The 24,149-nt window shown below is 47.6% G+C and overlaps 1 protein-coding gene across 1 annotated transcript in view; it reads right to left on the minus strand.

Moving 5' to 3' along the window:
* Positions 1-200: 200 nt before the first annotated feature.
* LOC149365778 (uncharacterized) overlaps positions 201-24,149 on the minus strand; it is a 31,300-nt gene continuing 7,351 nt past the window's right edge. Inside the window, exons 2-7 of the mRNA XM_089544467.1 lie at positions 11,463-11,762; positions 8,275-8,437; positions 6,307-6,568; positions 5,357-5,534; positions 4,052-4,318; positions 201-1,912 (exon numbers count right to left, since the gene is read on the minus strand). Of these exons, the coding sequence (XP_089400593.1) occupies positions 1,807-1,912; positions 4,052-4,318; positions 5,357-5,534; positions 6,307-6,568; positions 8,275-8,437; positions 11,463-11,762 (1,276 nt within the window). The 3' untranslated portion in view covers positions 201-1,806. The remainder of the gene's footprint in view (positions 1,913-4,051; positions 4,319-5,356; positions 5,535-6,306; positions 6,569-8,274; positions 8,438-11,462; positions 11,763-24,149) is intronic.

Consider the following 24,149-nt stretch of genomic DNA (forward strand, 5'->3'; position numbering starts at 1 on the left):
GTCATCTGAAAAAGCAGACGGATAAGCATTAGGCGGGATCGTCTGCTCCACGCGCAGACGGCAATTACAGAGGTGGAGTTCCAGGTGGAGCACTATGCAGCGCTGTGCGGCGTCACTAAATTGCTTGTGTGCAACAGCGACAGTGCGAATTATATCACACACGGGCTATTCCTGAAATACCCCCCCCCCCCCCTTTTTTTTAAGGTGCAGCACACGAAGAACGTAAAAGCATTAATGTCTTGCACGGCATATTTCAGTGCAGCCAGTTCTCAGCGTCGGCTTACACTCGCCATTCTAGCAGTCTGGAAGGCATAAATAGATGACGTAACACGGTGGGAGGTCGCTAAGTTGCTGCGGCAGTCAAGTTTGAATTGAAAACAGTGGGCGCACCGCGAAATAAACGTGCCGTAGAACATTGTCAAAGGTAGAAATTAAGCTGATAGTGTTTCGCACTTTGGGATTCAGTCTACACGTACTACCATGCAGCTCGTTGACACCTGCGTCAGTGTTTTGGCCAGAGTAGTGCTCTGTTAGTCCACACGTGCTGCTATTTAGTTTTTTGACACCTGTGTCAGAGTGTTTTGGCCAGAGTAGCGCTCTGTTAGTCCACATGTGCTACTATGCAGTTCGTTGACACCTGCGTCAGAGTGTTTTGGCCAGAGTAGCCCTCTGTTAGTCCACATGTGCTGCTGTGCAGTTCATTGACACCTGTGTCAGAGTGTTTTGGTCAGAGTAGCGCTCTGTTTAAAACTATTAAAGCATCATAGAAGGAGACTGCTCGGACGTGCTCTCTGCCATCCTAAACCATGGACAGTATTGTTGTCGCTGTCAAAGCTATATGAGAAAGATGTTTACAGTAACAACGAAAATGATGCCATAGAGCAGTGAGCGTTTCCTTTTGATGTTAATAGGAACCAACAGCAGGTGCCAAGACGTTGCTCTACTCAGTTAATTTCTTCCTTTGTTGGTAGGAGTCACCTCCTGTACTGCAACTGCGTGCGAGAAAATCACGAAATTCGCAGAGCGTTTGAGACGGACGCGAATGTAGTCTTAGGACTGCGCTAACTGTTCGCAAAAAAAGATACTCTAGAAAGGTGTGTTTTCTGAAAGTTCACCCTCAACAGTCAGGGTGATCACAGATCACTCTTTGGGGGCACAAAACTGATCTCGAAATACCGGCTAGGTGATGCATTGTGAGTCCGAGTCAAAGTTAGTTGCCTGGTGATTGAATCTGAATTCGTCGCAGTCCTTCCGCTGCCTTCGAGCTATTACTGCATCGTCTTTGTTCACACCTGGTTCACGCTTGCAGAGCGGCTTGCTCCCGCACCACTAGGGGTGTCTCTCGTAGGGATGAAGCCCGTTGATCCTCTAGTCAACCTCTCTGCCGAATAGGAGGCTTTAGTTTGACTCAAAGCACTGTACATTACTGGATCGCGTGACCGTCCCGCCTCGACCCAGACGAGTTCACTCGACTCTACACTCATTCATCTAGGCACAACACTTGATCCCGGTGCTTAATGCAACCCCTGAGCCTCGAGCTCACTCGCTTTTTCTAGGCCCGTCTCTTGGGCGAGTAGAATAAATGCGAGAAAAAAGGAAACGCGCTGAAGTTGAGGGCAGAAGAGAGAGAGGGTGATGAGGAGGAGGTGGGTCGTCGACTCGACACGCCCTCTGGGGGGGCCTTTTCTACAACGTGTCGCATGGTTGTTTTTCCTTTCTTCCGCTTCGTTCGCCATTCGAGGAGGGTCGTATCTCGTCATCACCGTCGTCGAGGTCTAGCGCTGTGGGCTGGACCCGTGCCTGCGCTCAGCACTTGTAGCGCGAACACTTGGTCGTGTCGACGGTCAGCGCCGCCGACTTGAACACGCCCATTTTGTTGGTCATCCAGCCGGGCGCGAACTTCTCCATGACCCTGCGGCGAAGCATTCAAAGCACACGTCAGCGATTAGCGGAGCACTGCTTCAGACGCTACGAAGATCCGTCTAGTGCACTGAAGTATGCACCGTTGGGGGCACTGTAGGAGGGGCTTTAGGCACCATTGTACTTTGTTTTGGGCGCTATTATACACCTTTCCAGGCAATACGGACTTCGGTTTAGGCACTGTGAAACTCCGCCTATTTCAATAATGTACAACATTGTGGCCACAGTTAGGTACTGTTTTAGGCCCGTTGTACATAATTTTATTATATACCATTTCAAGCTCTACGAACTCCGTTTTAAGCAATGCGGAACTTTGCCTGATAAAACTGTGGGTGCAGTTACAGACTGTTCTAGGCACCACTGTACATTTTGGGCACTATTAGACATCGTTTCTGGCAGTACGGACTCCGTTTTAGGCACTACTGTACACCATACTGGGCACTAACTTAACCACCGTATTAGGCACTTTAAGTTAATATAGCGTTACAGTGACGCCACTTAAAATATCACCTGAACGGCTCTATTTAACTAGGTCGCTGATTAAGTCTTTGCACGTAACAGTACCTCAACGGCTAAGCTGTCCTGATTATCGCCGTGAACAGCGCCCAGAAGTGCTGAAGAGTTGCGTGCGCCCCTCAGACAGTCTGCTGCCAGACTTTAGAATCGAAATTCGGGCGTAGCCCAGTTTCTGGAGCTTAGCCGATGGTGGAACACCCTATATACGCCAGTCAATGAGCCACTATTAGGGAACTTTTTCGTTCCTCGCCACAACCATGGTACTCCATTTGAGAATCGCAAGTAGCTTGACAATCAGCCATCCTTCAGGTTTTCCGGCCTTAAAGTCTTGGACCAATCACACAGCGCCAGGTTTAGATGCCTGGCTCCGTGGCCTGAAAGGGGAAAGTTCCGCTAAGGGACTGGGGTGAAGGCGCAATGTACACTCTAAAGAGAAGGGAATAAAAAAGGAGTCAGCGTTACTCTGGCGCACTCCCGTTTATAAAAGAGTGCGCCAAAGTACAGCTTAGTCCCTTTTTACTCCTAGATCGGCTACTACACTCTAACCAGAAAAGAGTAAAAAGGGATACTCCTAGATCCTCGTATTTTTGTGTTTAGAGAGAAATTTCTGTTTAGAGTGTACACTCTAAACAGAAAGGAATAAAAAGGGAGTAAGCTATTCTCTAGCGCTCTTCATTATACAGGGTGTTTCACGTAACTTGAACCAAGGATTTAAAAAAAGCGGTAAACCGCAGCCCGCTGAAACCAACGACGCATTGTTCGCCATCATGTGGCGCTCCTCAGAATATTTTTTTAATTGCGCTTAATTAGTTAATTAACTAATATGAATTATGCAAATTTTCAAATAATCATTTTGGTGTCAAGACCGTTACGTTAGGTTGTAGAGCCGGTTAACCGATGCAGTTTATTGCAGCATGGTATCTCCTACGGGGTCCTTTTTTCCGGCACCTAAAGAAAGCCCGCGAAATATGAAAAAATGCCACGTGACTACGCTCGTGCGCTACATAATTGCAGCGCTCTCAACGCCGCTTCGAGCAAACGGGAGCGTGCCCGCTGACCGTGGCGAAGTGACCGGCCGTCGCACCGCCGCGAAAAGTGCTGACGCACAAGCCGCTGCTAAGTGCGGCGGCCGTTCACTTCGCCACGGTCAGCGGGCACGCTCCCGTTTGCCCGAAGCGCCGTTGAGAGCGCTGCAATTTGGTAGCGCACGAGCGTAGTCACGTGGCATTTTTTCATATTTCGCGGGCTTTCTTTAGGTGCCGGAAAAAAGGACCCCGTAGGAGATACGATGCTGCAGTAAATTGGATCGGTTGTTTATAAACCGGCTCTACAACCTAGCGTAACGGTCTTGACACTAACATGAATATTTGAAAAATTGCATAATTCATCTGAGTTAATTAACTAATTAACAGCAATTAAAGATATTCTGAGGAGCGCCACATGATGGCGAACAATGCGTCGTTGGTTTCAGCGGGCTGCGGTTTACCGCTTTTTTTAAATCCTTGGTTCCAGTTACGTGTAACACCGTGTATAAAAGGGAGTGCTCTAGAGGACAGCCTACTCTTCTTTTTACTCCCATTTGGGCGTAATTCGTGTTCAGAGTGTATACACTCACGTGAGCAGCGCCGACTTTCCGCGCACGCTGCTGACGGCGTCCCCCAGCTCGCAGATGATGCGGTTCATACACTCCTCGCTCTCGACGGCGGCCCGGTAGATCTTGAAGTACCGCTCCAGGCGCTCGGCGTAGTCTCCCAGGTGGGCGCGGCTCGCGTCCTCGATCGAGCGCTTCTTCTTGCCACTCAGGCTGGTCACGGTGGGGATGAGCAGTCCGAGGCCCGCCAACGCCAGGAGGGGCATGATCACCGAGCCCAGGCCGTAGTACCTGCACAGAGGTCAAGCGGAATGAATGAACGGGACACCTGCAGCCAGCCGTGTACAGCTCTCGAAATAATGTTTAAGGGATGCTGGTTCGTCGAAAACAAAAGATGGTTTTAGTGCGCTCAGGCAAGCCATTTCAGTGAAAAGCCCTGAAGCATGAGAGGACGCGCTACTGCCGTCGAAACGAATACCAGCTGACTAGGTAGAGAGGCAGTCGCTTAATTTTTTTTTTAAATCCATACAAAGAAATTTCTCCATGACTGTACATAATGTAGCTAAAAAAGACTAGAGCAATAACGAGTCATGCAGGTAGTCTTTACGGCATGTCAAGCTGGTGCCACTGTAGAGTCCTCCGGATGAAATTTCATCTTGGCTGCGATACTTTAACTCAAACGAAAATCGCCGTACGCGACTAGTTTTGCCTCTCGCCTAGCCAGGCGTTTTTGCCGCGCGGTGACCTAGGCTGGGGATCGAAACCGCGACATATATTGGCCAGAACGCCGTGGCCATTGCTTCTTCCCAGATCGTTCAGTCCGGTTTTCAGCAGTCTCTTATTTGTACGTGACTTAAGGCATAAAATTGTTAGAAAAGAGTGCGACCCGGCAACAACCCGGGCCGCGAGCATAAAGTGAGAGCTGTCTTATCCTTTACTCTACATATTTTGCTTTAGTCTTACATCTAGAAGTGTAGTCTCGTAAACTGTGCGATGTCAGTGCACCTTAAAGAACCGCAGGTGGTCGAAATTTCCAGAACCCTTCACTGCGGCGTCCCTTCATAGCCCGAGTCGCTTTGGCACGTTAAACCCCCGTGAACCATAAACCATGTAGTCTCGTAAACGTCCCGACTCTCTGTTATGGATGACCTCACATGCTAAAGCTTTTTTTTTCTAATTCATTTCATCAACCATAAGTGAGAGGCGCCCTAGTGGAGGGCTCCGGAAGAGTTTCGACCGCCCGTACGGGCTTCTTGAGCGTGCGCTGACATCGCAAGCACTGCTACTATCGCAACCGGGCTCGTAGGAGACAAGAGCAGGTGCTCATACCTCTTGGAGGTGTCGTAGTTTCCTTGGAAAGATGGCGACGGGTAGGATCCCCCTCCGCCGCCTCCTCCTCCGTACGGTCCGGCTCCCGGCTGGGCGTACTGGGCGTACTGCTGGGCGGCCGCCAGCTGAGGGCCGTACTGCTGCGCCAGCTGGCTCAGGTGCGCGTACTGAGCCGCACCTGCGAAAGCAGAAAGAAGATAAACGGAGAGAGATGCGCGTTCACACTTGCGGCGGTGAAGTGCCGCAGTGCGTCTTGCGCTGGCAATAGGTGAGGATCGCTAAGAAAAAGAGAAAAAATAAGGGCAGGGGACGGGGGTGTGTAGTTTGTTTCGGTGGACAAAATCTGCCCCAAGCATGTTTTTAACGCTGTGTTACGTGCGGCTGCGTCAACTTGTGCACTGCGCGACGAGCTAAAGCGGCCGTGGAATGTGTGTGCGCTTACTTAGCGAATACGGAAGAGCGGACATAACTGTTTATGTCCGCGAGTCTATCTTCGTGAACTAAGCGCACATGTATTCCGCAGTCATGAACCAACCGGCACGTCTGGCGACAATATTAGTTACATAGAAGCACTGGTTGATGAAGACGACGACCTGCAATGCGCAGCGAGTGTGTTGCAGTTTAACACGACTCGTGATCGGTTGCTGCGATAGCATATAATGTTATCGTGCTCAGGCCAGTGAAGCTTCCTATTCGCGCCGCCGCGGGTTAGAAACGTAGTCATGGTAATGTTTATTGTGGCTCAAACGGCCACTTCAAGATCAGGCTTCAGCGATGAAACGGCTTTTGCAGCATTGGTCGCGAAGTAGAGCTTTCGCTCCAAAAAGTTTACGCTATAGTTCTCGCTGAATTTGGGGATTTGCGGGACAAGCGTCAACCTAAATTGTCAATTATGTTTTGTCGTGTCTTGCCCCCGTTGGTTAGAGAGAGAGAGAGAGGGTTTCACTCACTTGGTCCGTAGTGTCCCCCTCCTCCGCCCTGGGCTGCGTAGGCTTGCAGCTGCTGCTGGTAGCTGGCGGCCGCCGCCGCGTTGTAGGCGGCCGCGGCGGCCGAGTCGTGGTCGTAGCCCCCGGACGAAGAGGGGCCCCCGTCGGCGCCGTAGCCCGTCGACGAGGAGGCGCTCGCCGCCTGGTCGTACGAGCCGGACGAGGAGGACGACGAAGAGCCGCCTCCCGGCGCCGACACGCCGGCGTAGTTCTGCGCCGCGCTCGCCTGCGGAGGGACAAGCCAAGAGAATTGCAGAGGGGGCACAGCCAGTGTACGTACAGTCGTGAGAAATATGAGAGGGAACAGAGTTCGAGCGCATTCATTTATTGACTACTCCATATATGTGTGTGACAAGCGCAGTTATTCCTGTTTTCTAACTAGTTTTCCTCTTGGCGTACAATATCCAAAAACTAAACCTCAAATTTAACGCAGAAATAACCAGCAATCTTGGGCAAAAAGCTTGTTCCCTCTCATATCGCTCACGACTGTATGCCGTAGACGTTCTCGCCCATCCGCCGTCATGCGGAGCTATTTATCGCAAAGGCAGGCACACGATCGTCTAGAACGCTGGAGTGGCGCTAGCTGCTGTTTGGCCTCCGGGTTTCACTGTAGAGTTTTTGAATGATACCTGGAGGGAAAAGTGGGCGCTGCGATAGTTCATCCATGATGGAGAGGCGAAGGAATGCCGGGAATATGAAGTTTAATATTTGGATTGGCTCTTGTTGGGCATGAAACGAGGGTTCAGCAGTAACAACCAGACAGTACTTGAAGCAAACCTCGAGGAAATGCTGTAAAAGTTCGCGTACCGCTTCAGTCTAACATTTGCGTTAAATTTATGTATTCATTTAATAAATAAATTTAAGTTATTTATATGTTAGGCTCTCAAAAGCCCCTTTAGGGATATTACATTAGTGGTGGGAGTAGAGTGGGGCAGTTATGATAAAAAATGATTTTCCATGGCAGTCTTGGATTGTTGAAGATCTGTTAAGGAACTGATACGGCCGGGAAGGTCGTTCCAGTCCAGGGCAGTACGGAGAAAAAAAAATTTTTTTTGAATGTTGTGGTATGGGCTAGACACTGGGGGTAGACGGATTTATTGAAGAAGTGAAAACGCACTATTAAATTAATGTAACGTGCGCTCAAAGGAGGACATCGCAGCGAAGCTACTGACTCAGAGGCAGTTTCCACATCTTCAGTCCAACAATAGCCAAGCCAAGTACGAAACCTCGCTTTCCGGCAGTCCCGCGATGGATGAAGCGTTCTTTAGTGAACCCGCATAGACGCTGGTGCCACTTTTTTCTCTAGGTAATATAGAGAAACTTCATGGGATCCATATATGAGCCACTCGGTTACGAGACGGTCAGCACGTTACGTGCACGTTGTTCCACTGTGCTGCACGTCGCTTCAGCGCCCCAGGCGAGCGTCTCTGTACCCCTTGTGGAGCTGTCTACAGGTCCCGCGTGTTATAAGCGTTACGCAGAACCCGTTACGTATATTAGGAAGCGCGAGAAAAAAAAAAAAGAACCTTTGACAGTTGGAAAAAGAGTTCCAGGCAACATGATGCTTCCAACTGTTTCCACTCACTTTACGTGTCACAGTAAGAATCATGTTTATTAACGCATTGTTTCGCTGAATAAAGAAAAGCATTGAGAAGTAATTTCCGTCATCAGTGACTGCGTTGGGATCTCCGTTGTAATAACTCGATTCATACGGTATGCGCTCGCATTAGTATGAGTAGTAGTAGTGGTACGGAACGTCCTCTGCAGTGATTTTATTAGAATACACGTATTCCTAATCCTACTTTGATGTTCATATGCCGTGGTAATGGTTCGCAGTGGTTCAGTGTAGTGGCATTTATCCATCGTAGCGGCTATGTCAGGACTACGCGACATTGAAACGCCCGACCCGCAAGTGAGCGAAGCACCCTTTACCTGGTACTCGGCGTCCGAGGCGCTGGAAGCCTGCTGTCCGCTGCTCTTGGATACAGGGTAGTAGTAGTAGTAGAGGTTGCTGTTGGGGCTCGCCTGGCTGTGGTATGTGTTGCTGGAGGCGGCCGCTTCGTACGCGCCGCCGGAGCCGCCCGCCGACCCGTAGCTGAGGGAAGAACGGTCACCTTGAATCGGGCTGTACGGATCGACGACAAAGCCATACACCTTTGTCGATTGAGCTAGCTCAATTGATAGAGTGTCGAACCGAAGACTCTCCCAGCGTCCGCGCGTTTATCCCTTGCCGACGCCCATGAAGGAGTTTTTCCGTTGAAGAATAAGCACTACTGCACTTTCTAACCTGCGCGCGCTAACGTTGGCCCTTTTTAAGTACACATTGTGTTCCCTCTTATATTGATCAAGGTCGTCGTAGACTTTGCATTTTCGGTGGTTACGACTTTACGTCCACTGAAAAGTGGCGGTCACGTTTAGGCTAACCGATTCAGCAGTGAGTGATTTCGGGATTCTGTACACTCAAGAAGAAACCTTTGAGACGATTTCAGGGCAGATAGCTACAGCGGTGTAGTTATCAAATCTAGGTAGTGATCTCGCGCCAGTCCCGTCTAATCCGGAAAATGGGACGTACGTACACGAACGATGCTCCTAGAAGCTACACGTATACGCTAGTACGTCTGCTCTATGCTGCAAATATTTAATAGTAAACGATAGTAAAAATCATGATTTATTTTCTCTTTCTCTTCTGAGACTTGCTATGGTTACATTTCTTCCGCTCGCAGCCTGCGCCCACAGTAACTTAGGCTTTCTCATGAACCTCGCAGCCGCGTCCTACACCACGACTAATCTGTCTAAGAGTGCTGCACTCCGAGAGCTCTGTGATCATACAAGTTGCAAATAGTCCTACATTCCTGTAGGACCCATGTATCGATATCCGATGGTTTCACTGGGACAAAAATTGGAAGGAGGCGACTTCCGCGTTGCCTTTGGGAGACGAAATGAACTGCGCACAAGTTCCTACGTGAGTTACCGCTGCCAAGGTAGCCGGCTGATACAGCTCAGTAACATGGTGACGCCTTGGAGCAAAATCAGCGAGATATATATATATATTTAAAAAAAGCAATTCACGGGAACATCTAATTCTATCATGCGTTGGCAATGCGGAAGCATTAGCAGCTGTTAATCCGTTTCCCGCATGCGTCTTCACTTCTTATCTGGTGACGTCACTTACCTGGAGCCAATGGGTGAATTTTGTGACGGACGATGCCTTTTTGTCCCATAAGGCTCCTAATTCTATCGCACTAAAATGCACGAATTTAATTCTGATAGATAAATTAAGAACTGGATCAAGCAATACATCTCAGCGCTTCTGAAGTTAATGACGACGAAGACCGACAGTTTCTATTTGTTGCTCCCAGCTGGCGCCTATATCTGCTAACCTCCGCAAAATGGCCACAGGGAATAGCCGAGTTTCGAAGTGGAGTTTTTCAACTAGTTCGACGTGCCTTGGCATTTGCAGCAGCCCCTGGATTCCTGGACTGAGGGCCTCATCCTTGATCGAATCAGCACCGTTTTGACCAAATAAAATTCCTTCTCTCAGATAAAGTATGGCCAAGAGGTCTGTTGTACTTCTCCGTCCAACGGTATGTCAGCCTCTTGATCACGAATCCGTTAGGAAACCACCAAACACAGCTGCGTGCTCCACTTTTATGGAACGTTGAGGGCGTGAATTAGCTCGATACAAAGACGAAGAAAATCACGAAGAAACTGTGCTTGAACGTTCTCAAGTGTACACCGACCTATCCGACAGTCACTGCTCTTGCACTAGCCGCTGGCTTGATTTCGCCACACATACTTGGGATGTTTAATTTATCTATGACTCGATAATCAATCGTTTGCTTATCATCTATGTTTATCGCTGAAACGATTTTACCTGAAAGTTCGTTTACTGTGCAAAACGACAAATCCAGCAGTCGATAACGTTTGTAAAGTCGGCTTTTCCTCGCAATGACTCTTTATGCAGAGAAGCACGCTTTCCGGTGGTGACACAACGGGAAGTCAGGTTCGCAATGCTTTGTGGGCTCTCGTAGAATGTCACCAGGAAGCGGCTGCGCTTCGGTTGTTAGGTCGGCTTGGGTTAAATTTATTCATTTTTACACTTGCACTAAACGAAGAAACCAAATATCCGCTTGGAGCGAGGAAGTGCTAGTGATATTTCTGTCATCTATGCTTCACACTTAAAAACAGGATACTTCCCCTTTAAGGACAGGGAATTAAATGTGCTCCAAATAGCGCAGCGTAACTTTGTGTTGTACTTAAACGTGAGTGAAATAGGGGAGTAATTGCTCATTAGCGTTCACCCAAGCGCACCCAAAGCACATTCGACCAACTGCGTTGGAATGACGCATTTATAAGGGACGTTCGCACAAGTACGAATATAAATAAGTTGGAAACGCGCAGACGCGAGCTACATGCTTTATTTATGATTATGGGAGGACTGAAGCTCCGGTTAGAAAATTAAACCATTTTATGTGCGAAGAAGAACAGTTTGACGGATATTTTACACATAAATTGACTTATTTACTGCAAATATGGCACTCCCCCTTCAGCTTACGTGCAGTTGTCACTAACCTGTAACACTTCCCATGAGCGCAATCACATCTTGTCTCTGTATGATTGACGAACCGCCATGCCATAATTTTTTCCCATATTCGTACTTTCCGTATGAGTGAAACCGTTTACTGAGGATATTATCGCGCAAGTAGCGCCTGTCCTTGTGCTTCTCTCTTCTTCGTGGATTATCTTTGTTTGCGCTTATCGTTCATCTTACGAATATCATGCAGCAACTAATCCCAACCGAAGTTTTATTTTAATTTTGCTAAACATTTCGGGATTTTTTTTTTTTTTTTTGTCGTCGACATTTGACCAAACTCTGTCCTTGTTAAGGCACAGTATCTATAGCATACATATTGCTGTGTTTTCTACGCACAGGTCATTTTCTCTTTTTTCGCTCTTCGGCGAGTGATTCCCCTCATTTTTCACATGCAAGCTCGACGAGGGGGATCGTCACGACTCACAGGCTGCAGCTTACGCAAGGGGCACCTTCGATGACGGAGCAACTTATCTCTTTTTCATTCCCCTACGATTACGCAGGCAGACGCTGTGGTGGGAGGACTCACCCTACGGATCCGGCCCCGGAGTATCCGGAGCCCGAGGTGCCGTACGGGGAAGAGGCTCCGTACGCGGAGGACCCGGATCCGGCCGAGGGCGAGTACACGGGGTGGCTGGATGAGGCGGCGGCGCTGAAGTCGTCCCTCTTGGTGGACGTCGAGCTGGACGAAGAGACGACCGATGTGGACTGGGAGGCGGACACGCTCGGCGATGACGACTGCGAGGGCGACGAAGAGGACGAAGGGGAGGCCGCCATCGACGCTCCCAGCAGGCACATGAGCACCGCAGCTCTCGGCATCATGGCGCACCTGCGAGGTTGAGGAACCGAAGAAGACGGGTTTCAGGCTGGGAAACGCTTTGCAGCGCTGACTTAATAGAGAAAGTTTCTCTCGCGTTATTGCCGGTCGCAACAGCGAATCAAGCGACGTCAGTGTCGTTGACAGTGTCAACGTCAGCGACAACGCAACAGTGTCAACGTCAACGTCAGCGACAACGCAACATCAATGACAGTGTCCTCATGTCAGCGCAAAGGACGGGGACAAAGATCGCTCAACACAGGAGCGTGCGATGAGGGGCCAGTTAGCACAGTGATAGACAAAAATTTTGCGGGTTGCGAGTTTGAGGAGAAAAAAAAGTTATTTCTGCGCAGTTAGGCGAGGTAGACTAATGAAAATCATAGGAACATGAGGAGACATGCATGCTTGATCAGCTGGAGCGAACACCAGGTGACTGGCTGACGAGGTAAGGCAGAAATAATTTCTCTACGCCATTCCTCATCCTTTAAATTGTTATCCATGTCTCTGCATCATGATCTAAAATATAGATACTGCGAAGGAGGTAGGACACAGATTACGAGCAATAAATTTACGAGCAATAAATTTATTAAAGTAGCAAAAATTATAGTGTTGAATTAATTTATTCTGAACACAGCGGGGAGTTCTGCGTATGCGAGGCAGCTAATATTTCTGGGGGTGAACCCGCGCTTTCAGCCAAACACTGGCCAACTCAAATACACATTTCATATTTCGCGGCGTTCTCGTAGTGAGTGAAGTGCTCTGTAAGAAATCGCATAGACGGTGGCGCCTCTTTTTATCTCTCGGTGACCTTGAGAAACTCTTTGGCCCACAAGGCACGCAAAAATTCGATTGGGAGTTTCGCGTTGACGAAGATGAAAAACGTCTGCTTGCAGCTGCACTTTCTTGTGACGTTACGGAGTCTAGTAGACGCAATTTGAAACATTGGGCCAGCATTGTGAGATGATACAGCTCTCGCTCCCACTTTTGCGCATACTAAAAGAGAAGGAGTGGGTAATGCTTTAAAAACGATCTTTTGTAGTAAACTATATTTAAGGCCGCATAAGCGGTAATAAACGAGGTGTCGCCACTAAATTGTGACGTCATAGAAGTTTGAATAGAAAGCACTTAGCGGTAAAAAGAAGCGCCAACAGCTTTTAAAAAAAGAAAAACTACAGCGCATTCGCATATTCCGAATCGTGTTTTGTCGCTGGCATTGACTTCTCCTAGAGTTTCGAGCTGAAGAAAGAGAGGGAACAACTGATTAAAGAAAAAGGAAGAGGATCTCGAAATTTTGATGTCAGTACCCTTTGACATTGAATACGTCGCTATCGTCGAAGCATGGAAGTACGCCCGCTTGAATCTGCGCGCCCAGGTAAATTAGTTACACACGAACCCGGAACCAAATTCCGGCTTTGTGGCATGACCCGTGTGTCAAGCGAAGCGGTTGAATTTGCACGAATCGGGCTGGCTCCCTCTGACGGCAGCCAAAAGTAGCAGAGAGTGTCGTAATGCCAGAAAAGAAAAGAAATAATATAAAGAAAAGGAAAACTGAGGAGAGGTCGCTGCTTACAAACACCGCGAGAATCGAATGAACCCAGAAGTCGCTTGAACCACATCAGTGCCAGTTATCCACGCTGAATCGAACGCCGTTTAACGACAGACACAGGAACAGCCGGCGAGGGTGCGTTGCTAATAGTTAGTTGATTTTTGTTTTGTTTTGTTTTCTTTGCTTGGCGTCAGTAGGCGATAAGTTTTTTTGAACTCTAGTTCGCCCCCCCCCCCCCCCCCCCCCCGTTGATAACGGTGAAAACAGTAATTTTGAGACTCGACAACTTTATTGTTTCTTGCCACTCCAGCTGTCGTTTTGTCCTTAGTAAGGTATGATCCAGCGTACATACATTTCAAATAGGCGCGCTGTGGGACGCACACATAGGAACGTGTTCCTGTGCCCATGTGGGCCCGCCCACTAATGACCCTGTCTTATCTGCGCACTTATCAGCGCTGACATCAACACTGAACTGCTCATTTCGTCAGTTGGGTTGTACTGCCATGGATGAAAGTTTATCTTTGCTTCGGCAAGAGCTACAACTATTGTCCCCAACTGTGCAGAGCAGCTTCGAACAGCACGCTCTGCGTTTGGGAAGTCGGTTCACACCCACATCGATTTTAGATTTGGCGGCGTGTTAACTGAGGGCACTTCACAAACTTGCCATGCCATGGCTGTTCAAAGTCAGACTGTGCCTTGGGCAATGTTCCTTTATTGATTGAGACTCAGACTCAATAGCAACGCGTAATATGTCCGACACGTTAAAAAAACAAAAAAACATCCGGGGCGTAGACCGAGGTGTTTCGTAGGACCTAGGTTTAAATCGTGCTGCAGAGGTTACCTAGTCGGCTGTCTCAGATGCGCGCTTAGCATCATCCCTTCAGTATCCGGTTGCTTGCTTGAGAGGGGGAATCGAACGCGTGACCTTGCTGGGGTCGTTAATGGACCGATCTATCCGCTTCTGCATACAACAGACGTGCGTGTTTTTGTGTCCGGATTTGTTTGTTCGATCGAATAACAGGCGATCAGAAAAGAAATTCCTGCACTGTTCTCGGGTATTAGCTTCGAAGCCACGTCTTCGACAAGAAAGCAAAGCGAAGAAAAAGAAGAAGAGGCCAGGTCCATTATGCCCGGTCCTCTTTTTCTCTCTCTCCCGAGGAAGGCGAGGATAGGTGTGAGAGAGAGAATGCCGGGCGGCCGCCGGAAATTTGGAACTAGGTCACTCCAGCCTCGCCGTGACCCGCCAGCGGTCACGCCTCGTGCAAGGGACGTCATTCCTGACCTTGATCGTTGCGTAAGAACAGGCTCCAAGACCAAGAAAATAAAAAAAGACCTAGGGAGCCAAGCAGCCAGCCAGCGGCGGGCGGACGATAAAAGAACGAAGAGAGGAAAGAAAAATAAACTAAGCAAATTTTTTTTCTTCTTTGAACTTTGCCGAAGGGCCGTGGGAAGGGACGACCGTGTTCCGGGAACGAGTGTTGCTGTCCGCTCTTGGTGCTGTTTTTTTTCCCGGAGTGGTTGTGTGTTTTGGTTCTGCGTCTGTCTTGCAGACGTTGTCGTCTGCGCTGAAATTGTTCGTCTGCTATGCGCGGCCGGCGACGACGTCGTCTGCTTTGGTTTGCTTCTTTTCTTGGCATTCTTCTCGGTCGCTCTCGATATTATCGTCTGCTCTGTTTTTCCATTCAGGTTTTAGCTCTTGGTTTTCCCGTCGCCTTTTTGCGGAGCGGCTATAGGCGCTGAAGCTAGATGCTGGCTTCACCGGATCATGCGGATTTTTTGCAAGCTTCGCCGATTACGCATAGCGTCAAGAGCGAACATGTCTAAAGTTTACTGTTTTTCAGCAATTCCTTATTCGCTGATGCGTGCAGATGTTCTCTGGACGACCGCTTCGTAAAATGATTCTTGTTTTGGCCAGTCTATTTGTTTTCGTTCTTTTTTTCTGACGGAATGTACTGTATTTCATTTGGTTGTTCCAGTGCGCGGTATAGAAACTATCAGTTCATATTTCCTCTTTTCAGTTTTCGTTCCACCGTTCGTTAGTCATGTTTTTTTTCTCGGCGTTTTAAAATGTGTTAGCATGTGAGCCATGAAAGACTGCCTAACTGAGTCAATTTGCCTACAGGTAGAACAAAGCACTACGTATCGAGTTACGACGGCAAGGCTACCTGCATTTCAGTTCCATGAAAATGATTATAGAGCCAGCATCGGAGCTTAAATCATGAGGCGAAAAGACGAACGTCCAAGACATTAAGGGGTCATCCTTACAAAGGATTTGGACGGTCTTTAGACAGTCTACGAACTGTCCATTTGCGATTTTCCAGCTCGTCTTCTGCACACTAGCTGCTCTTCTGCACACGAGCTGCTGGTCTTCTGCGCACGAGCTGCTCGTCTTCTGCACACGAGCTGCTAGTCTTCTCTACGCTAGCTGCTCTTCTTCTGCACACGAGCTGCTAGTCTTCTGCACGCTAGCTGCTCGTCTTCTGCACACGAGCTGCTCGTCTTCTGCACACGAGCTGCTCTTCTTCTGCACACGAGCTGCTAGTCTTCTGCACGCTAGCTGCTCGTCTTCTGCACACGAGCTGCTAGTCTTCTGCACGCTAGCTGCTCGTCTTCTGCACACGAGGTGCTCTTCTTTTGCACACGAGCTGCTAGTCTTCTGCACGCTAGCTGCTCGTCTTCTGCACACGAGCTGCTAGTCTTCTGCACGCTAGCTGCTAGTCTTCTGCACACGAGCTGCTAGTCTTCTGCACGCTAGCTGCTCGTCTTCTGCACACGAGGTGCTCGTCTTCTACACACGAGTTGCTCGTCTTCTGTCCACGAGCTGCTCTTCTTCTGCACATGAGCTGCTAGTCTTCTGCACGCTAGCTGCTCGTCTTCTGCACACGAGCTGCTAGTCTTCTGCACGCTAGCTGCTCGTCTTCTGCACACGAGCTGCTCTTCTTCTGCACACGAGCTGCTAGTCTTCTGCACGCTAGCTGCTCGTCTTCTGCACACGAGCTGCTAGTCTTCTGCACGCTAGCTGCTCGTCTTCTGCACACGAGCTGCTCGTCTTCTGCACACGAGCTGCTCGTCTTCTGCACGCTAGCTGCTCGTCTTCTACACACGAGCTGCTCGTCTTCTGTCCACGAGCTGCTGATCTTCTGCACACGAGCTGCTCGTTTTTTGCTTTTGCCCACGAGCACACGAGCAGCTGGGGTTGTGTCATGAAAGCAGAGCAGACGACGCGGCAAACATAAAATGCTGTGAATGTTTCCATTCTAGCCTAACACTTGTGTTAAAGGAAGCAGTGAAAAACGCACTATTAAAGCAATTTCATATGCGCGAAGATTAGAGCATCGCAGTGAAGCTGCCGATTCAGAGGCAGAATTGATGTTTTCGTACCAACGCTAGCCAAGACGAACACGAAACTTTGTTTCCCGGCATTCCAGCAGTGGATAAAGTGTTCTTTAAGAAGCTCGCATAGACGGTGGCGCCAGCTTTCCCTCTGGGTATATTATTGCGAAACTCTATGCTTGGATGGAGTCGAACTTACGAGCTGCGCAGCACACTGTCGGAGTAGGCCTGAAACTTTTCTATCGCTTCCTCTCGAGCAGCCGTGGACGGTTACATTTAACGACACCTGGGGCGCGACAATTAGCTGACCAGCGATTGTTTAGGCAATCAGTGTCTAGAATTTTTCAAGCATGCGTGGAATGCGCTGGAATGAAGGTCCGTGGTGTGCTGTGTTCTCTGCTGATTTGGCGCTGAGGCGCTGTAAAAGGGCACACAAAAGCTTCATACGGGATTCCAAAGCCACATCGAGTCATCGTTGAAAAAAAATGCCTGTCCGGATCATCACAAGAACACCGAAAGGCCTCCAGAGCTCTGACTCAGAGGCGTAGTCAAAGGAAGAAAACGCCCTTTTCGCACCCTGCATTCAGGCCCCGTAATGACAACTCTCAGCAACTGTGAAACTGCCGACGCGCTTGCCCTGTCATTTTCACGGGCCCGGCTATTATAATATTCGTGCTTCGAGTGTACAGCGCACGCACTGGAATTTTTAGTGAGGTCAGCGGTGGGGTCACTCCGAGGTGCATGCAATTTATTTTTGGCTGTGGCAAATCGGAGTGGCTCGAGTCACCACTGCAACACCTTGGCGGCATTTTAAACGTCCGCTCTAAGGTTACCGTCTGCAAAACGGGCCATGCACTGGCCGAAGGCAGCCAAAGCGCAAGCCGAAGACAACCGAGCACCGGCTCGATTCGTCTCCCCGCCTCCCCGTGACGTCATAAGAACGGGGCTGCCCGTGACCTGAACCGGCGGCTTGACTCGGATTTTGGCTTTGCGTGCATGCGAACATTGGCTCAGCCTGTTTCGAGAAGCACTTAATTCGAATCTTACCACCTTTTGCACCGCTGTATACCAACTTCTTTTATCTTCTCGGTTTCCGAGGTGTAATTTGCGAGATAATGCGCACCTTCCGCGCAGACGGTCGTCAATTTGGACGCCTGCTAATGTAGCAGACGACACATCATCTGTCTTCTGCGCATAGGCTGCTTCCACGTCACGCACAAGGGCGTGGCTGCAGACGATGATTGCAGAGAACCCGGTGATCAAATTATGAAATAATCAGCCGGATTTCGTGCCTTTGTGATGCCGTCGTGATCGTTTAAGATCATTATGATGTTCGTAAGGGACGGTTGGACTGGTACGTTCGCGCCTGCGGTTGTAGACTGCTCACGTGGTCTCAGTAGCGCAGAGGCGTGCAGGCTTTTAGGGAGGAGACTTAAACGCTGATCGCGCGTGGAGTTCATGTTTTAAATTGCAAAATGTACCTTGGCATTGCCACGAAGGTCAAAGAAACAGAGGCTGACAAAATTCTACATAGTTTCACCTTATGAAAATGGCGGCAAGAACAGGGAAACAGTCTGTCAAGCATAACTGTCAAAAGAAAACGATCGGCTGTGTAAAGTCATGGCTCTGCAAGTAAAATCTTCGAAAGCATCGTTTAGTCCGAAGGTGCAATAGAAAATTGGCTTGAGAACAGCATTCGTTGACTATAGTTCGTGTACCATCGTTGTTGAAGACACGCCATCGTGAAGGAGTACGAACGCTACTTCAGCAACTGTTTTAATCCCAGGACCTGGATCCTATAGGACTCCTAACTTTAAAACTCCTAGTCCTAGTCAATAGCCCTAGATCTCGAGTCCAAGCACCACACTCATCGCGCGTGAATCAGCGCTATGTACACAGGAGGCGAAAATGTTGACGTGGTATAGGAAACTCGGACCAAACGTTGCAGTTTTGCTGAGTTGTTCGGATCTTGCTAGAAAGAAAACTCGCATTCCGCGAAATCTTGACGGATGCAGTAAGCTGAAAGCCGAGTTATAACCTACAACGCTCTCTTCCAAAAAAATACTCTATAGTTTTATTTACAGGCTCTTCGCTGTAGCTTTTTTGGGGTTTTTTTGCTCGTTATATTCAGTTGGAATCGTACATTTCAGACGTTATTACGTGTATACGTCCGAAATGAGCTCCGCTACTCTGTCGCAGCGGTTGAATCTGGTAAGTACCAAAGTAACGTACGGAACTGTGTTAGTGAAACATTACCGCGGGCACCAAGTTAAGAGCATGCAACCACTATCACCAGTTACGAACGAGCGAGCTTTTACACCTGGCTGTTATTTAGTTTCAATTCAGTCCCTTACTTTGGCCAGCGTTTACTTTTTATATCTTTTATTGTTTTTGAATACCTTATTTTACTCTCCTGGTTTATTCTTACTCTGCCACGAGTTTCCTCTGTGATCTTACTGCGCGCTTCTTACAGCCTATTCCAGTCGGCCTTCCGGAGCACCGCTGCACTGTAAACACGAATACGCCAGTATGGAAATAAAAATAGAGTAAGCTGTCCTCTAGCGCACTCCATTTTATGAGACGGAGTGCTTTAGAGGACAGCTTACTCCCTTTTCACTCCTTTCTGTTCACAGTGTATGAATCCAAACTGACAACTGGAGCAAAAGAGTGCGCTAGAGGACAGCTTACTCCGTTTTCACTCCCCTCTGTTTACAGTGTATGAATACAAACTGACTACTGGAACAAAAGAGTGCGCTAGAGGACAGATTACTCCATTTTTACTCCATTCTGTTTACAGTGTATGAATCCAAACTGACAACTGGAACAAAAGAGTGCACTAGAGGACAGCTTACTCCCTTTTCACTCCTTTCTGTTTACAGTGTATGAATCCAAACTGACAACTGGAACAAAAGAGTGCGCTAGAGGACAGCTTACTCCCTTTTCACTCATAATAAATAAAATAAATAAATAAATAAATTTCTGTTTACAGTGTATGAATCCAAACTGACAACTGGAACAAAAGAGTGCACTAGAGGACAGCTTACTCCCTTTTCACTCCTTTCTGTTTACAGTGTATGAATCCAAACTGACTACTGGAACAAAAGAGTGCGCTAGAGGACAGATTACTCCATTTTCACTCCATTCTGTTTACAGTGTATGAATCCAAACTGACAACTGGAACAAAAGAGTGCACTAGAGGACAGCTTACTCCCTTTTCACTCCTTTCTGTTTACAGTGTATGAATCCAAACTGACAATTGGAACACAAGAGTGCGCTAGAGGACAGCTTGCTCCCTTTTCACTCCTTTCTGTTTACAGTGTATGGATCCAAACTGACAACTGGAACAAAAGAGTGCGATAGAGGACAGCTTACTCCCTTTTCACTCCTTTCTGTTTACAGTGTATGAATCCAAACTGACAACTGGGACAAAAGAGTGCCCTAGAGGACAGCTTACACCCTTTTCACTCATTTCTGTTTACAGTGTATGAATCCAAACAGACAACTGGAACAAAAGAGTGTGCTAGAGGATATCTTACTCCTTTTTCACTCCTTTCTGTTTACAGTGTATGAATCCAAACTGACAACGGGAACAAAAGAGTGCACTAGAGGACAGCTTACTCCATTTTCACTCCTTTCTGTTTACAGTGTATGAATCCAAACTGACAACTGGAACAAAAGAGTGCCATAGAGGACAGCTTACTCCTTTGTCACTCCCTTCGGTTTACAGTGTATGAATCCAAACTGACAACTGGAACAAAAGAGTGCACTAGAGGACAGCTTACTCCCTTTTCACTCATTTCTGTTTACAGTGTATGAATCCAAACTGACAACTGGAACAAAAGAGTGCGCTAGAGGACAGCTTACTCCCTTTTCACTCCTTTCTGTTTACAGTGTATGAATCCAAACTGACAACTGGAACAAAAGAGTGCGCTAGAGGACAGCTTACTCCCTTTTCACTCATTTCTGTTTACAGTGTATGAATCCAAACTGACAACTGGAACAAAAGAGTGCCATAGAGGACAGCTTACTCCTTTGTCACTCCCTTCGGTTTACAGTGTATGAATCCAAACTGACAACTGGAACAAAAGAGTGCACTAGAGGACAGCTTACTCCCTTTTCACTCATTTCTGTTTACAGTGCATGAATCCAAACTGACAACTGGAACAAAAGAGTGCGCTAGAAGACAGCTTACTCCCTTTTCACTCCTTTCTGTTTACAGTGTATGAATCCAAACTGACAATTGGAACACAAGTGTGCGCTAGAGGACAGCTTGCTCCCTTTTCACTCATTTCTGTTTACAGTGTATGAATCCAAACTGACAACTGGAACAAAAGAGTGCGCTAGAGGACAGCTTACTCCCTTTTCACTCCTTTCTGTTTACAGTGTATGAATCCAAACTGACAACTGGAACAAAAGAGTGCGCTAGAGGACAGCTTACTCCCTTTTCACTCATTTCTGTTTACAGTGTATGAATCCAAACTGACAACTGGAACAAAAGAGTGCGCTAGAGGACAGCTTACTCCCTTTTCACTCATTTCTGTTTACAGTGTATGAATCCAAACTGACAACGGGAACAAAAGAGTGCACTAGAGGACAGCTTACTCCCTTTTCACTCATTTCTGTTTACAGTGTATGAATCCAAACTGACAACTGGAACAAAAGAGTGCACTAGAGGACAGCTTACTCCCTTTTCACTCATTTCTGTTTACAGTGTATGAATCCAAACTGGCAACGGGAACAAAAGAGTGCACTAGAGGACAGCTTACTCCCTTTTCACTCCTTTCTGTTTACAGTGTATGAATCCAAACTGACAACCGGAACAAAAGAGTACCATAGAGGACAGATTACTCCTTTGTCACTCCCTTCGGTTTACAGTGTATGAATCCAAACTGACAACCGGAACAAAAGAGTGCACTAGAGGACAGCTTACTCCCTTTTCACTCATTTCTGTTTACAGTGTATGAATCCAAACTGACAACTGGAACAAAAGAGTGCACTAGAGGACAGCTTACTCCCTTTTCACTCATTTCTGTTTACAGTGTATGAATCCAAACTGACAACTGGAACGAAAGAGTACCATAGAGGACAGCTTACTCCTTTGTCACTCCCTTCGGTTTACAGTGTATGAATCCAAACTGACAACCGGAACAAAAGAGTGCACTAGAGGACAGCTTACTCCCTTTTCACTCCTTTCTGTTTACAGTGTATGAATCCAAACTGACAACTGGAACAAAAGAGTACCATAGAGGACAGCTTACTCCTTTGTCACTCCCTTCGGTTTACAGTGTATGAATCCAAACTGACAACGGGAACAAAAGAGTGCACTAGAGGACAGCTTACTCCCTTTTCACTCCTTTCTGTTTACAGTGTATGAATCCAAACTGACAACTGGAACAAAAGAGTACCATAGAGGACAGCTTACTCCTTTGTCACTCCCTTCGGTTTACAGTGTATGAATCCAAACTGACAACTGGAACAAAAGAGTACCATAGAGGACAGCTTACTCCCTTTTCACTCCTTTCTGTTTACAGTGTATGAATCCAAACTGACAACTGGAACAAAAGAGTGCACTAGAGGACAGCTTACTCCCTTTTCACTCATTTCTGTTTACAGTGTATGAATCCAAACTGACAACTGGAACAAAAGAGTACCATAGAGGACAGCTTACTCCTTTGTCACTCCCTTCGGTTTACAGTGTATGAATCCAAACTGACAACGGGAACAAAAGAGTGCACTAGAGGACAGCTTACTCCCTTTTCACTCCTTTCTGTTTACAGTGTATGAATCCAAACTGACAACTGGAACAAAAGAGTGCACTAGAGGACAGCTTACTCCCTTTTCACTCATTTCTGTTTACAGTGTATGAATCCAAACTGACAACTGGAACAAAAGAGTACCATAGAGGACAGCTTACTCCTTTGTCACTCCCTTCGGTTTACAGTGTATGAATCCAAACTGACAACGGGAACAAAAGAGTGCACTAGAGGACAGCTTACTCCCTTTTCACTCCTTTCTGTTTACAGTGTATGAATCCAAACTGACAACTGGAACAAAAGAGTGCACTAGAGGACAGCTTACTCCCTTTTCACTCATTTCTGTTTACAGTGTATGAATCCAAACTGACAACTGGAACAAAAGAGTACCATAGAGGACAGCTTACTCCTTTGTCACTCCCTTCGGTTTACAGTGTATGAATCCAAACTGACAACGGGAACAAAAGAGTGCACTAGAGGACAGCTTACTCCCTTTTCACTCCTTTCTGTTTACAGTGTATGAATCCAAACTGACAACTGGAACAAAAGAGTACCATAGAGGACAGCTTACTCCTTTGTCACTCCCTTCGGTTTACAGTGTATGAATCCAAACTGACAACCGGAACAAAAGAGTGCACTAGAGGACAGCTTACTCCCTTTTCACTCATTTCTGTTTACAGTGTATGAATCCAAACTGACAACTGGAACAAAAGAGTGCGCTAGAGGACAGCTTACTCCCTTTTCACTCATTTCTGTTTACGGTGTATGAATCCAAACTGACAACTGGAACAAAATAGGCGACCATCGATTCGATGGGCAAGGTGGAGCAGTCTGCCGCGGAGCGAGTTGCTCCTGATCCACGACTGGAACTCAGTATCTGAATCCAACCCTCCCACTGAAACATGCTCTTTTTTTGCGGAGCAAGAAAAACGCACTTCGGATCACCGATTTTCAAAATACGCGATTACACTCTAAACAGAAGGGAGTAAAAAGGGAGTAATTTGTCCTCTGGCGTACTGCCATTTAAAGGGAGTGCGCCTAGAGGAAAACTTGCTCTCTTTTTACTCCCATATAGGCGTATTCGTGTTCAGAGTGTAGTTTCACGCCGCGCTCGTCACTGACTCGACTTTTCTGCGGTTTGCAAAAGTCTCGCCGCCGCGCCAGAAAGTGACAGGCGCACGCCATGTTCAGATTATTGGCGTGCAAGCAGGCATGAGTTCTCCGAGCGCTTTCGCTTAAAAAGACATACTCGTCGGCGTTTCGCTTTTATTTTTTTGTGTTTCATACAACTTCCTCAAATTTTTCGGCTCGCCCGTAAGCGTGCCCAACAGAGCCTATAGTCGTTCCTTGGTTCGCTGATTTTCGCACGAAAGCTCGCGCTGACAACAAAAAAATAAAACCTACGGCCGCGCTGTTTTGTTCGCAACAAACCGTGCGTGTTTTATGCGTGGTTGAAGACGGCCTGCAAGCTTGCGACCTATGTAAACTTTCCCGCTTCGGTGCTTTCTACTTTAAAAGGAGGCGATCTATTATAAAGGGTGGTATCTAACCGTTGAGAACTCCGGGAATGAACACGGGGTATCCATGCACGTCTTGAGAGAACGCGGACAATCCAAAGTGTGCTCAAGCTGTTTGATCTTTTTTATCCTTTGAGTGGTGTATCCTGTTTTAGTATCCGTCTGTACTGAAGACGACATTGTCACACATGGACGCTTATCACTGACGATACATTTGCGGGAACGGTCTGTTAGCTCCTCGCTATAGAGA

Source organism: Amblyomma mixtum, chromosome 1 (assembly GCF_055824585.1).
Source record: "Amblyomma mixtum isolate Tamu chromosome 1, ASM5582458v1, whole genome shotgun sequence".
Taxonomy (NCBI): domain Eukaryota; kingdom Metazoa; phylum Arthropoda; class Arachnida; order Ixodida; family Ixodidae; genus Amblyomma; species Amblyomma mixtum.